Raw genomic sequence first — 13261 nt, forward strand, 5'->3', positions numbered from 1 at the left:
TGTCATCAAATCTGAAATTGATATAAATGATATAAACGATATGAATGCTTTCTTCATTTTTTAAATTAATTTAGGAGTAAGTGGTTAACTATCCAAAATATTCGCAGATTTTTCTGTAATATATGTGCAGTGTATAAAACTGGCTGTACAGGTATGGAATTAATCAGAAGCTGAAATAAAGCAATCTGAAAGGCATAATCTTGTGACATGTATTACTTTAATCTTTAATATTATATCACAGATAATTAGATAAACTAACAAAGAAAGTTCCTTTTACATCATATAAACTTAAACAAAGACACACAATATATATTCATTCCAGTCTATATTTTAGAATTTACTACTTTTGAAAGCACCATCAGCATAATTACATTCTCAGAAAATATACTCTTATGAGACTCCAGAAGAGAAACATTATTTATAGTCACAATTACATACTACTTTTATGCACTTCTCTCTTAAAAGTGGTCAGTTTTAGGTATAAATTCAATAGTCTTCTGATTTTATCATTAAAAGGCAATTTACAAGTTTCAAAAGTATTTACATAATTTATTTGGCACACATACAGATAATAGTACTAATAATAATAATAATAATAAAACAAATATTTTACAAAAATTGCAGAACAATGACATGTATGTTCCAAAGTGCGGCACAAGTTTCTGAGCTTCTGACTTATTTTGTTAGGCTATTTTTGTAAATATTTTTTACTTTCTACTACTTCATTTCTGTTTAATTTGATTGTCCAGCTTCAACTCTTTAATAAAGGCTTTTCAAATTACATTTATTTGCTAGTGTAGGTATAGAAGGAAGACATATAGCATCGAGTGTGTGTTGGATAAGGATGGATATGAATTTTTAAACCATTGAGAGTTCCTCTACAGTTATTTTCAGAGAATTCAAAACTTTCCATAAAGTATATACTTGTATGATACACACCTTACATCTCACATGAATGCATGGAAATATAAGGCTATCATCACTTGGTTCATTGAGAAAAATAAGAAAACTACACAATACTTTCAGACCATAAAACAGACATGTTGTCCCTAATGTTACAGTGCAGTAATTAAGTGTACCATAGCAAATGCAGATTGTGTTTTTAGGTGGAAATAAGGGCTAGATCTCTGCTTTCATTGCCAGCACTGTGTCAGCTTTTCTTCGTTTCTGATACCAGGATAGGAATTCACATTTTCCTATCATAAATCTTCATGAAGCATTCCTCTGATACTAGAGAACTACTTTAAATGATGATATTAAGTTTTATCACTGGTCTGGTTGACAACATTTATCTACCATCACAGATTAATTTGGCACAAATTGCATTCGCAAGTGGACAATTTTATAGGTCTACATCAAGCTGTGGACTGTTTACTACATGGAGAAAATGTGAAAATTACACCTACCAATCACAGTAACATATTTTTTTTAGTTTTGGGGTGTTAAGAAATATATGAATCCAACGTAAACATTTTATTGTTTGTGGGCGAAAAGAAATTGTCCTTTGATTTGACACATTGTAATTATTTTGAAATGGAGTTCCTGTTAGCAAAGTTCTTATAGTGCCTCATATCTCATTTTTACTCCCATAAAACTACAAGAAGTTTTAAGGTGGTTCAGCATAATCACTGAGGGAGTTATAGCAACACTGTCAGAAATCATGTTTTTTAAGACACCATGAGTATTTGTATCATTCACTGCACTTTAAGAGATCTCAGTTCATCCTGGAGAAGACCAGCCACAGCTGACTGGAAGCCAGCATTGTAGTCCAGAGTCACTTCAGTGTAAACATATTCTTCACGCTTGTCCTCAAAGAAGTCATTCTCATCTGGGCCACTGACAAGTGCGCCATACAACACTTGCGGGTTGGGCTCTTTGCTTCGAAAGGCTTCCCAGTCACAGGGTGCAGGTAAGTCTGGACATGAGCTGTGAACAACAGAAATAGAATAGTCTTTCTAGACAACAATTTTCATTTTTCTCTGGATTCTACCATGTCATTTGAAATAATTAAGTACAACTTGTGCAGAACTTATAAATTTGTTGAACATGAAACATGTTGCATCTGAAAAGCTAATTTATGATTCATCAGTGGCAGAGCACCATTGATATCATCTGCATTAATTATTATTTGACTTGACTTATTTAATGCTACATATTAACTTCCAACATATAACAAAGCCATTCACAACTGCAGAATTTTCTTAGATTAAGGAAAACATAAGAAACATTTACCTTTAATTATAATGTGTACAATAATTGTCATGAATATTTAAATTCATGCATACTAAAATTGATAAAATATTGTGTATCCTATTATTCCATGTACTGCCAAATAAAAATTTTGCAGGCTCTAGTTACAGTGATCATTAAAACCTAGACTCACATATCACATTTTATTGGAATTGTTTCACATGAATTATGTCAAAAGCACACAGCATGAGTAATTCATGAATTTTGTTACAGTCTTTAAACTTCACAGTGAGCTCAAGCTCCGTAGTCTAGCTTGGTAGCTGTAGGTATATTGCGACACACTTCATGACTTCTCTCACTGCTGCCAGTTTTTGTTATCTATGGTGAGTGGTACCATTTGCACTTTAGTTGTGCAGCATGAAAATTATGTTGCCATCGTGGCATGAGATACTTGGCTCTCCCAATTCTTACCCTCTCGTTGCAATCACCTTTGAGGTGAGCTCGGTATGAAAATTTCAGACTCTGTATTAATTATTATTTTGGAAAGGAATAAGTTGAGCAGTTGTGAACAGAGTGTTACCTCATAGAACTGTGTGTAAAATGTGACAACAACATATCACTAAATCATTTCCTTCACACGTTTGCATTAGAAAGTTGGTTGATGACAATAATGCCCTATGTGGTGCTTCGATATGTACTTAAAAGCATCACTGTCTGCCTGTGTAGCTAAGCAACCAATTCCTTCACATCCCACCTGGGGCCATGCATGCCCTTCACCGTACCAACTTAATGATACTGTGACCGTAGCTCACCCTGAGTAATTTACCACTGATAACTGCAGGATGGCCATCCAAGGACAAGTGCTGTCAGTCATCTGGCACATGAATGTGATGAGTATTCTATGAAGATGAATATGACTTCAAGTGGGTGCGTGATACTCTGTCCTACCACATTACAGTGTACAAAAATCAAGGGCAAAGTATGACTAGTGAGTTATTGAATTAGTGCTTGTTTGACTTACTTGGTTTGCACCTTAATGTGCAGATTGTATGGACAGTTACTCAGAGCTATTTACACTGCAATTGGGTTCTTTAAACTATGTGTGTTATATTGTTTTAGTTTTGAGTCAATTCCAAGTTTATTCAAAGAGTTACTTGGTTCCATCATGGCTAACTTACACTGCTAAATTTTTTTATGCCACTGTTTTTTGGGGTGGATTGACTAGATACTGTCTATTGGGTTTGAGCCCTATTGGTATTTTATGAATATTATATGTGCTGGTTTTATGTAATTTATTTTGTACTCAGCATTAATGTAAGTTCACTTTTAATACCTGTTGTTTTGTTGTTTTAGTGTAAGCCATGTTGGTGCTGTTGTTTCAGTTCTGTTTATACTTACTTTTATAGAACTAGCCTGAGTTATTACAACTTAAAATCAAGCTACATATGTTGATGTACTCTTTCCTGGCCGACATTTGCAGTCTACTTTCCAAATAGTTATTTCAACACCTAAATAATCTACCCTTATCATGCCTCTAGATAAAAAAAGTGTTGTAATATAAAAATGCACATTGATAATTATAAAACTAACTGGGATCTTCACTTGTACAATACAAGAATGTGCAATGACATCCACATAAAAAGAGTAAACAAGGCTTTAACACAAAAACAAACCAACATTCAGGGTACTATTTTGTACAACAAACTTCAAACTCAGCTAAAACAAATAAAAACATTGTCTACATTCAAGGAAGCAATATTTAAATTCTTAATGACCAACTGCTATTATAGCATAAATGAATATCTGCAGTAACTTTGTAGCAAGTAACTACATTCATTTACTATATGTTAATAGTACCATAAATCAAATGCTTGCCACAGCCTCAGTGTTAATTTTTCTGAACAAAAGTGTTAAATCAACTATTTACTTGTAATGTATTTAATGTAAAAGGCCCTGAACAAAATTGTTAAATCAATTATTTACTTGTAATGTATTTCATGTAAAAGATCCTTCTCACACTTTTATATTATTACAGTAATCAAAGTTATATTGCTCAAAAATATTGTGATGGGTACAATGAACCATTGTATTATGTAGGAAACTGTACACCCTTATCTTGTTTTTGTTATACTATGTTCTTCGACAAAATCCATACAATGAACATTGTTGCTGGATGAATAAATTACTACTACTACTACCACTACTACCAAGTCCATGCTTGGCTATTTGTCTCTTTAATGAATGAATCACTATGTCTTTAGAAGAGTTATAAAAATATTGCTCTGATTGTAAAGCTTATATTTCACATTGTTTCTATAGCTGATCTACAGGTTGCAAACCACTGTGAAGTCTGCCACCTGCTTGACCCATGACTGAGCTTATGTGATCATTTCATTTCATATCCCTATCAAGTTGTAACCTGGGTATTTGTTTGAGATGGACAATTCCAACAGTGACTCATTGATGTTATAGCCTTAGGAGACCATATTTTTTCATTTTGTGTAGTGCACAGTTTTACATTTTTGAACATTTAAAGCAAGTTGCCACACTCTGCACCACTTTGAAATCTTATCAAGATCTCACTGAATATTTATGCAGCTCATTTCAGACATTACTTCATTATAGACAACTGCATCGTCTGCAAAAAGTGTGGTATTAACATTTTCTGAGAGGTCATTAATATACAGCATCAACAGCAATTATCCCAACACATTAGCTAGGGCACATACAAAGTTTCTTCTACATCTGATGATGAGTCTCTATCTGAGATAATATGCTGTGTCCTCTCTACTAAAAAGTCCTCAATCCAGTCACAAATTTCACTTGATTCCCTATATGATCATACTTTTAACAATAAGCATAGGTGTGGTACTGAGTCAAATGCTCATTGTCTGTTGTAATCTGTTTGCTTACAAATGTTAAATGGTGTTAACTAAATTTTTATTGATGATTAATGCATTATTCTGAAACATTTGTTAGTCAAATGTTTTTTTTTCTTTTTTCTTTCTGCACTCACAGTACCTGAATTTATGCTGTACTTTAATGAATTTATTTTGAGACAGAACCACCTGAGTGAGGTAAGGCTCTATGCAAAGTCACGATCTGAAATCTTTAGTATTGATCAGATTTGAAATACTAAATTTTTATTTATGTTTTTTTGGATTATCATAAATAGCTGCATTCATCTTAGCTTATAAAATTTCACTTCTTAAAAAAATTAATAATAACAGCTTCCCATTTGCAATGATTTTCAAATAAAACACTTTCCACTGTAACTGGAAGAAAACTGACTGAATTCTGTAATGGATGAGATCTAATGAATGTGGGTACCTGATTCATTTGTTTTGAATTAAAAGAACAGTGGTTAGTGTGGTCTGGTGGGAAGTATAAGCCACTTGGCTCCTCGGAACTGCCGTTAGATAGCGGATGCATGAAGTGCTTGGAATAAACTCCAGAGATCACTCCACCAATTGCTAGAGCCTGAGTGATGTAACTGTTGAGTCTGTGTCACAAGTAAATTTCATTTATTTTGAGTACTGTAATAATAAAATCCTGCTCTCTCAAACTGGTTTCTTTTTCTCTCATGTTTTAATGTGCAATGGCAGTCAGGCAATATGGACTGATGCCAACTTTCAAGAAGCACTATCGTCGTCTTCCTCTGATTTCATCTCTTTTTTCCCCCCCTATGCATCCATTTTGTACTTTTCACATGTATTTGGGTGTATTTTTGCGTAATTTTTCAGAAGTAATTCTACTTTCTAACGTATTTTTTCGCATTTTTGCACCACCATGGATCCTTGCTCCTTCCATCTGCGTCAATACAGACGAGTTTCCTTATCCCTAACCAAATCCCAGTCACACATACTGTTCCTGTGTTGTTGCTTGGCTCATGAAATCCCCCCTAATGGCCTTACTATCAAATTACCCATCTCTGCTTGCCACAACTCCTTCCTGTTCAGATTCTGTCAATCCTTAGCCCTCACCAATGTAGTCCTGAAAAACCATATCAATCAATCCCAATCCTCCTTGCAGTACCTTCTCTCCATCCGCAAAATTCTCCTGCTATGTAATCCCAGATTCCTGGAACCCATAACACGCACTGAAACTCTTGCCCTGCAGGAACTTGAGCAACATGCACAACACCACCTCAAAAAGCTCTCCATCCTGCTCACTTCCTACTCCCACCTCGGAGTACCACTGTCCACCACTTCTACAACAACCTCCAAACCTCCCCCATGCCCCCTCATAGCTGACAAACCTTGTCACGCAAACCTACTACATTTACCCCACCCCCCGAAACTCCCTCCCACCACCACACAGAACTCAAATCCTAAACAGACCTGCAACATAGTCATGAACCTTTTCTCCAGAAGCCTTAGTCCCACAGAAATATCAGTCCTTTCCAAAGGCTTCACCTTTTGCCCCAATCCCAAATTCAACCATGCAGGAATAGTTAAGGACCTTCTCTCCTTCTCCCAGTCCCTACAGTGGAAACACTTTTTTGCCACCAACCCAACCAATAAGACTCAACCAAAGACCAACATTGATCCTTGCCTAACTCAGTTTACTCCTCCGTCCAACCGTGATCCACCCCCACTGCCTCCAAACCACCCCCTGTTAACTTTCCAGAATTTCTTATCCTCGAACCTCGCCTCACCATCATACCCCAAATCCCTCAACATGCATACTAACCTTACATCCGCAGAAAGAACTGCAGTCCACCATCTAAAACCTGATCCCAATCTTATAATCCTACCTGCAGACAAAGGCTCCACCACCATAGTTTTGAACCGCGAGGATTACGTAGCAGAGGGACTCCGTCAGCTGTCAGATACTTCCACCTACAAACCGTGCCACAGTGATCCCATTCCAGCAATCCAGCAGGATCTCCAGTCACTACTCAAAGCCTTAGGCCCATCCAAGAACCTCTCCCCTGAGTCCATCTCTCTACTTACCCCTACCACTCCTTGCACTCCCACCTTCTACATACTTCCTAAAGTCCATAAACATAACCACCCAGGATGCCCCATTGTGGCCGGTTACTATTAGAGATGGGGGATCCACTCTTGAACTAATTCATAGAGTTGAATCTTTCAAAGTAGTGAACAATCAGTGATTCAGAAAAAAAGAACGGTAGCTCCAAACGTTTCCCACGGCAGAGAGAGAGAGAGAGAGAGAGAGAGAGAGAGAGAGAGACGGAGCATATCAGCAGCGCCTCTGCTGGTCACAGCACAGTGTACGCCACACAACACAGCCAGCGCCGGCCTCTACCCTGCTTCTACCTTGGCTGCCTGCATTGTGCAGTGCCCCATTGGATTTTGTCTTTCACATATGCCGTGCCGTCTCTGTGCGTCGTCTGCCGCGTGCAGTGTCTGGCGCAGCTTAACTTCGCATCGCACTCTGTCGGCGATCGTTTCAGTCGCACGTCCTGCCCTCTGGGCAGTTGATGCGAGCAACAGGACAGAGAGCCACCTAGCGGATAACATAGGAACTACTTGCAACAACCTGCTCGCAAGGGAACGGACGATTTGTCTCGGAGCGGGTGAGTTCACCGCTCCCCCCACCCTCGGAACTCGCCCGCTCAACGCTCACCCCACCATTCTCGACTCTAGCCAGAGCGTTGAGCAAAGCAACTCAGGTGTCACTCTGGTCTCTGCGGTCTTAGCTCACGCAGTAATACAGCTCGCGGCTCGACCCGCTCAACTCAGTGCTTCTGCATCGGAGTTCGTCTCTACTGGATATTGTTCTTCGTAGTAATACCGCTATGTATATTACATTATTATGTTATGTATACATCATTTGTTTTTATTTTATTTTTATTTGTTTAAACTGATCAGATTAGGTTCCTGACGACTCCTCTTACTATAGGATTTTTATTATGGACACTCGAATTTACGCTTTAATTACGAGCGAGCCGATAAACGTATCGCAAAATGTGATACACCAATATTTTCCTTGTATTATTCTGCGTAAGGCTATAGGCAGCACTTTCGTTTTACAGTCAAATTTATATTTTTTTTTCTTATTCTGGTACGGATTTTGCGATTTTAGGCGTCTTCGGAAGGAAACGTTCACTTTAAAAATATATGGCTTGCGATGTATTTGTATGAGGTTAATGAAATTTTAATACATTATAGCCAAATATATTGTTAATGTAAATATCAAGTTACAACATTTTCCGATCACCCAAAAAACCACGATAGTGCAAAATATCGTGGAAATTTCAATAAACAATACAAAATTCTTACTCATTATCTGTGTTACTTCAAAATAGGATCAAATAAGATCAAAATACAGGTATAGTACTGGAATAAACCAAGTTTAAAGGGCAATGTGCCTTGCATTTATTTTCTATTGTAAATGAGTGGTGAGTCATGAAAAAGAGCTAATTCATTTCAGGGAGTGAACAGTTCTGATCCGATCTCTGAAAAGAACAGTTTTGCCCATCTCTAGTTACTATGCCCCCACTGAGATAATCTCTGCTCTCGTAGAGCAACACCTTCAACCTATTACCCGGAACCTATCCTCCTATATAAAAGATACCAACCATTTCCTCAACCGACTCTCCACAGTTCCTCACCCTTTACCACGCAGTGCCCTGCTCATCACCTCCCTGTACACTAACACTCCTAATGCCCATGTCCTTACTGCTATCAAACACTACCTTTCCAGACGCCCTATGGATTCCAAAACAACAACCTCCTTCCTAGTCTCCATGACCAACTATATCGTCACCCACAATTACTTCTCCTTTGAAGGCATTACCTACAAACAAATCCACGGTACGGCTATGGGCACCTGCATGGCACCATCCTATGCTAACCTATTCATGGGCCATCTAGAGGAATCCTTCCTACAAACCCAGAATCCTAAACCCCTCACCTGGTTCAGATTCATTGATGACATCTTTGCTATCTGGATTGAAGGTAAGGACACCTTATTCACGTTCCTCCAGAACCTCGACAATTTCTCCCCCGTTTGTTTCACCTGGTCCCACTCAACCCAACAAGCCGCCTTCCTTGATATTGACCTCCACCTCAGAGATGGCTACATCAGTACCTCCGTCCATATCAAACCTACTAACCACGAGCAATACCTCCACTTCGACAGCTGCCACCCGTTTCATACCAAGAAGTCCCTTCCGTACAGCCTAGCCACACGTGGTTGTCACATCTGCAGTGATGAGCAGTCCCTCTCTAAATATACCGAGGGTCTCACTGAAGCCTTCACTGACCGTAATTATCCTCCCATCCTTGTACAAAAACAAATCTCCCGTGCCTTATCTTTCCAGTCTCCCACCACCTCCCAAGTCCCACGGTCTGGCCACAGAGCAGCATTCCCCTTGTAACTCAGTAGCATCTGGGATTGGAGCAACTGAATTACATTCTCCACCAGGGTTTCAACTACCTCTCTTCATGCCCTGAAATGAGAAATGTCCTACCCACTATCCTTCCCACCCCTCCTACTGTGGTATTCCTCCGTCCACCGAACCTACACAATATACTCGTCCATCCTTACACAACCCCTGCTCCCAACCCTTACCTCATGGCTCATACCCCTGTAATAGACCTAGATGCAAGACCTGTCCCATACATCCTCCTACCACCACCTACTCCAGTCCGGTCACTAACATTACCTATCACATCAAAGGCAGGGCTACCTGTAAAACCAGTCATGTGATCTACAAGCTAAGCTGCAACCACTGTGCTGCATGTAGGCATGACAACCAACAAGTTGTCTGTCCACATGAATGGCCACCAACAAACCGTGGCCAAAAAACAAGTGGACCACCCTGCAGCTGAACACGCTGCCAAACATGATACCCCTCGTCTCAATGACTGCTTCACAGACTGTGCCATGTGGATCCTTCCCACCACCACCAGCTTTTCTGAATTGTGCAGGTAGGAACTTTCCCTGCAATACATCCTAAGTTCCCATAATCCTCCTGGCCTCACCTTTCATTAGTCACTGTCCTCACCCATCCAGCCCCCTCCCTGTTCCCATTCCAGCACTACACAGCCGTCATTTCACTTCCACACCCAGTCTTTTAATTTCTTTTATTTTTATTTCTCTCCTTTCTGCTACTTACCCCCTCCCCCCTCCGCACCTTCTCTCCAGCCCTCCATCTAAACTGCAACACTTCACTGTCCGCCACTCCCACCATACTATCCCTCGCCCTTCCCGCCCTAGCCTCCTCCTTACCCACACCCAGTTGCCACTCCCATCATACACTGGTGCTGCTGATTGCAGTGTAGTTTCAGCTCTCTGAGACTGCAGATGTGTGTGCAATTTGTGCTTGCGTGAGTGTGTGAGTACATATGTGTATGTGTGTCTACTGCTGGCCTTAATGGCCGAAAGCTATGATTGGGTGAATCTTTTTATTGTGCCTATCATGCCTCAGCATCTCTGCTATATGGTGAGTAGCAACTTTCCTTCTCTCATATTGTTACATTCCATCCTGGATTTTCCATTGTTTGATATTCGACTATCTGCTAGAAGTATGATAAAATATTAGCATGCGGTGAAAATTTCATGCAATGACTGGCTCATCTACATCCATTATTACAGTTGTGGTCATATCTAAAATGCAAGTAAATTTTACACAGACATCAGCCATAACTAAAAATGTGCTTTAAAATGGTTAACTGCATTTTAGTTTCCAGATCAAGACACCCTGTATAGGTGTGAAGTGCTCATTATTCAGTATTACTGGTGAGAAAATGCTGACTTAAAACACAGTTTGCTGATCAGAATCTTGTAAAAACTGCAGAACCCTTGCCATATGTTCCCTATGTCAGTTAAAATTAAGTTTATTCTTCAGATGAGATATTACATGCATAAGTTTGGTAATTTTGGAACTCTATCTTGCTAATGGATAATGGTATTGAAAAAAGTTTCACGGTTCCCGAAGAACATCATCTTATGAACTTATGGTAAACATTTCAAGGATTTGAGATGAACAGAAATTATAGAAGTGGCCATGTCCACATTGGTACTTTTGGTACACAAAAATCATGATTTTTTCAGGTGTATTTGATAACAGAATAAAGATTTTCAAAATGGGAAAATGGTGTTCCTAGGTAAATTTCTAAGGAATATATAGTTAAAATCTGAGCCATTTGCTACAGTTATTTATTTAGATAATAGAAACTCATAGTGCAAAAAAAATGCTAAAACCCAGTTTTAGTGATTTCCTTGGGAACTGCCTGCGGCCACCTAAGACTCACCCTAGACCACACCTTAGGCGAAAGAACCAATGAATTTCCGCAATTTTCCTGGGCTGGAGGAAGTGTGTAATGTTTAAATTTTGACCCTGTATTGTGGGATAGTTATGGTGTGACTGTTCTTTCATTAGGTATACAAATGGCTGCTACACTAAGGACTATCCAAAATACTTGACCCCTTATCTAAGTGATCAGTAGAACCCGAGATATAACCCCCTGAAAAATCACACTGTCATGCATAGTGTTTTTGAACATGTTGGTACTGCTCACTGTATAGCATGAAGCGATACAAACATTTTCAGACAGAATTTAGAGTTAAAGATGAGAAATTTTTGTCTTTCAGAAAGAAAACTTAGGGGAAGCATAAATCCTAATTTTTGCAGTGCTAATATTGGTTTTACTAAGAATGATTTATGAGAAGTTATGTAAGAGGTCAAAAGATTCTATACATCATTTGGTATTTATTGAAACAGAGTTGGGAGGTTGAACTTTCCTCCATCAATTTCTTTCTTTCTTTTATTTTATTTTTATTTATTTATTTATTTTCATACTGCAGTAACAAGTTTCACATAGACTTACGTTACAAAAAGAATTAATGGTTAGAAACTACTGATGGCCAGATGTCTTAACTTCTACAGGGCAGAACAATTTTCTCTTAAAAACTTGATACTGACCTGGCAGCATGATATGGTTGCTTTGGCGGATTGTCTCCGTAGCCAACAACGAAACTTCGTCCACTATCTCCCAACATGTAATTGATTTGGCGTCGAGCAAAATCCACATATTTCCTGCCTCCTAAACCTGCTTCTGATGCCTGTAAAAGTAATTTAATGTTATACAGAGAAAACCATGGAATTTCAAGCACTTTATTCATTTATTGCTTCTATGACACAATAACCTGAAACTGGCTGTGAATAAAATCACTACATATAAGATCTTCTCATAACTGTGCACACCAATGGTTTAACCACCACCATAAGACTGTGTTTAATGAATATGTGGTGTCAATTGAAAATTGCATACAGCCTTGTTAACCATCATGCTGTCTGATCACACCTCCTGGTATGATTCAAATTTTCATTGCCACTGATGTTTCTACATATGATTTCTGAACATGACTTCCAAAAGTTCTCCCACAAGGTATATAGGAACTGACAGAAAAAATGCATTTAAATTTTAGTCATGGTAATTATTTTCATACAGTAAAAATTTACTTACATAATAAAAAAAATTACAACATAGTAAATATTCACCAACCACTGATAAAAGATGGTATAAAGGTCTCCCAGGGTAACTAAATCAGAAACTGAACAAGGAAAATGGGTGTCAAGTGAAGCCTTAAGAAGACAGTATCAAATATTGAAATTTTTGCATAAAAAATAACTAAAAATATCTGGCACTGACAGCATTTCCTCACAGCCAACTGAGCCTGACTTCATTAACAGACAGCCATGAGTTTGGTATATCATCTGCTTTTCTGTACAAAAGCAGGCATAAGATGTGGAGTTACACACACAAAACGAAAGTCAGCACAGTGAAGACATTACAGCATGATTGGGGGGGGGGGGGGGGGGGAAATGCCAGGCTGCACTGGACTGTATGCTGGGCTAAGATTATTAGTCACCCAAACAAGTGAATTTTGGCCGAAAAATCATTCACATTCTTCCAACTTCAGTTGATACTGGTTTTTTTTGGTGCCCCCGTAAGGCACTGCACCAGGTCTTCTGGAAAATGAAATTTGTGGTAAGTTCCTAGGGAAGAAAACTGCTGAGGTCATCAGTCCCTAGGCTTACACACTACTGAATCTAACTTACGCTAAGGACAAAACACAAACGCGTGGCCAAGTG

At 38.7% G+C, this 13261-nt stretch overlaps 1 protein-coding gene across 4 annotated transcripts in view; it reads right to left on the reverse strand.

Moving 5' to 3' along the window:
- Positions 1–233: 233 nt before the first annotated feature.
- LOC126101609 (endoglucanase E-4-like) overlaps positions 234–13261 on the reverse strand; it is a 448421-nt gene continuing 435393 nt past the window's right edge. For 2 of the 4 annotated variants that reach the window (XM_049912291.1, XM_049912292.1), the window contains exons 7-8: positions 12089–12228; positions 236–1926 (exon numbers count right to left, since the gene is read on the reverse strand). In XM_049912291.1, coding sequence (XP_049768248.1) covers positions 1695–1926; positions 12089–12228 — 372 coding nt within the window. In that variant the 3' untranslated portion in view covers positions 236–1694. Of the gene's footprint in view, positions 1927–12088; positions 12229–13261 lie in introns of all 4 variants that reach the window. The other 2 variants (XM_049912290.1, XM_049912289.1) reach the window with 2 other exon arrangements.

The sequence above is a fragment of the Schistocerca cancellata genome, chromosome 9 (genome assembly GCF_023864275.1).
Source record: "Schistocerca cancellata isolate TAMUIC-IGC-003103 chromosome 9, iqSchCanc2.1, whole genome shotgun sequence".
In the NCBI taxonomy this organism is placed as follows: Eukaryota; Metazoa; Arthropoda; class Insecta; order Orthoptera; family Acrididae; genus Schistocerca; species Schistocerca cancellata.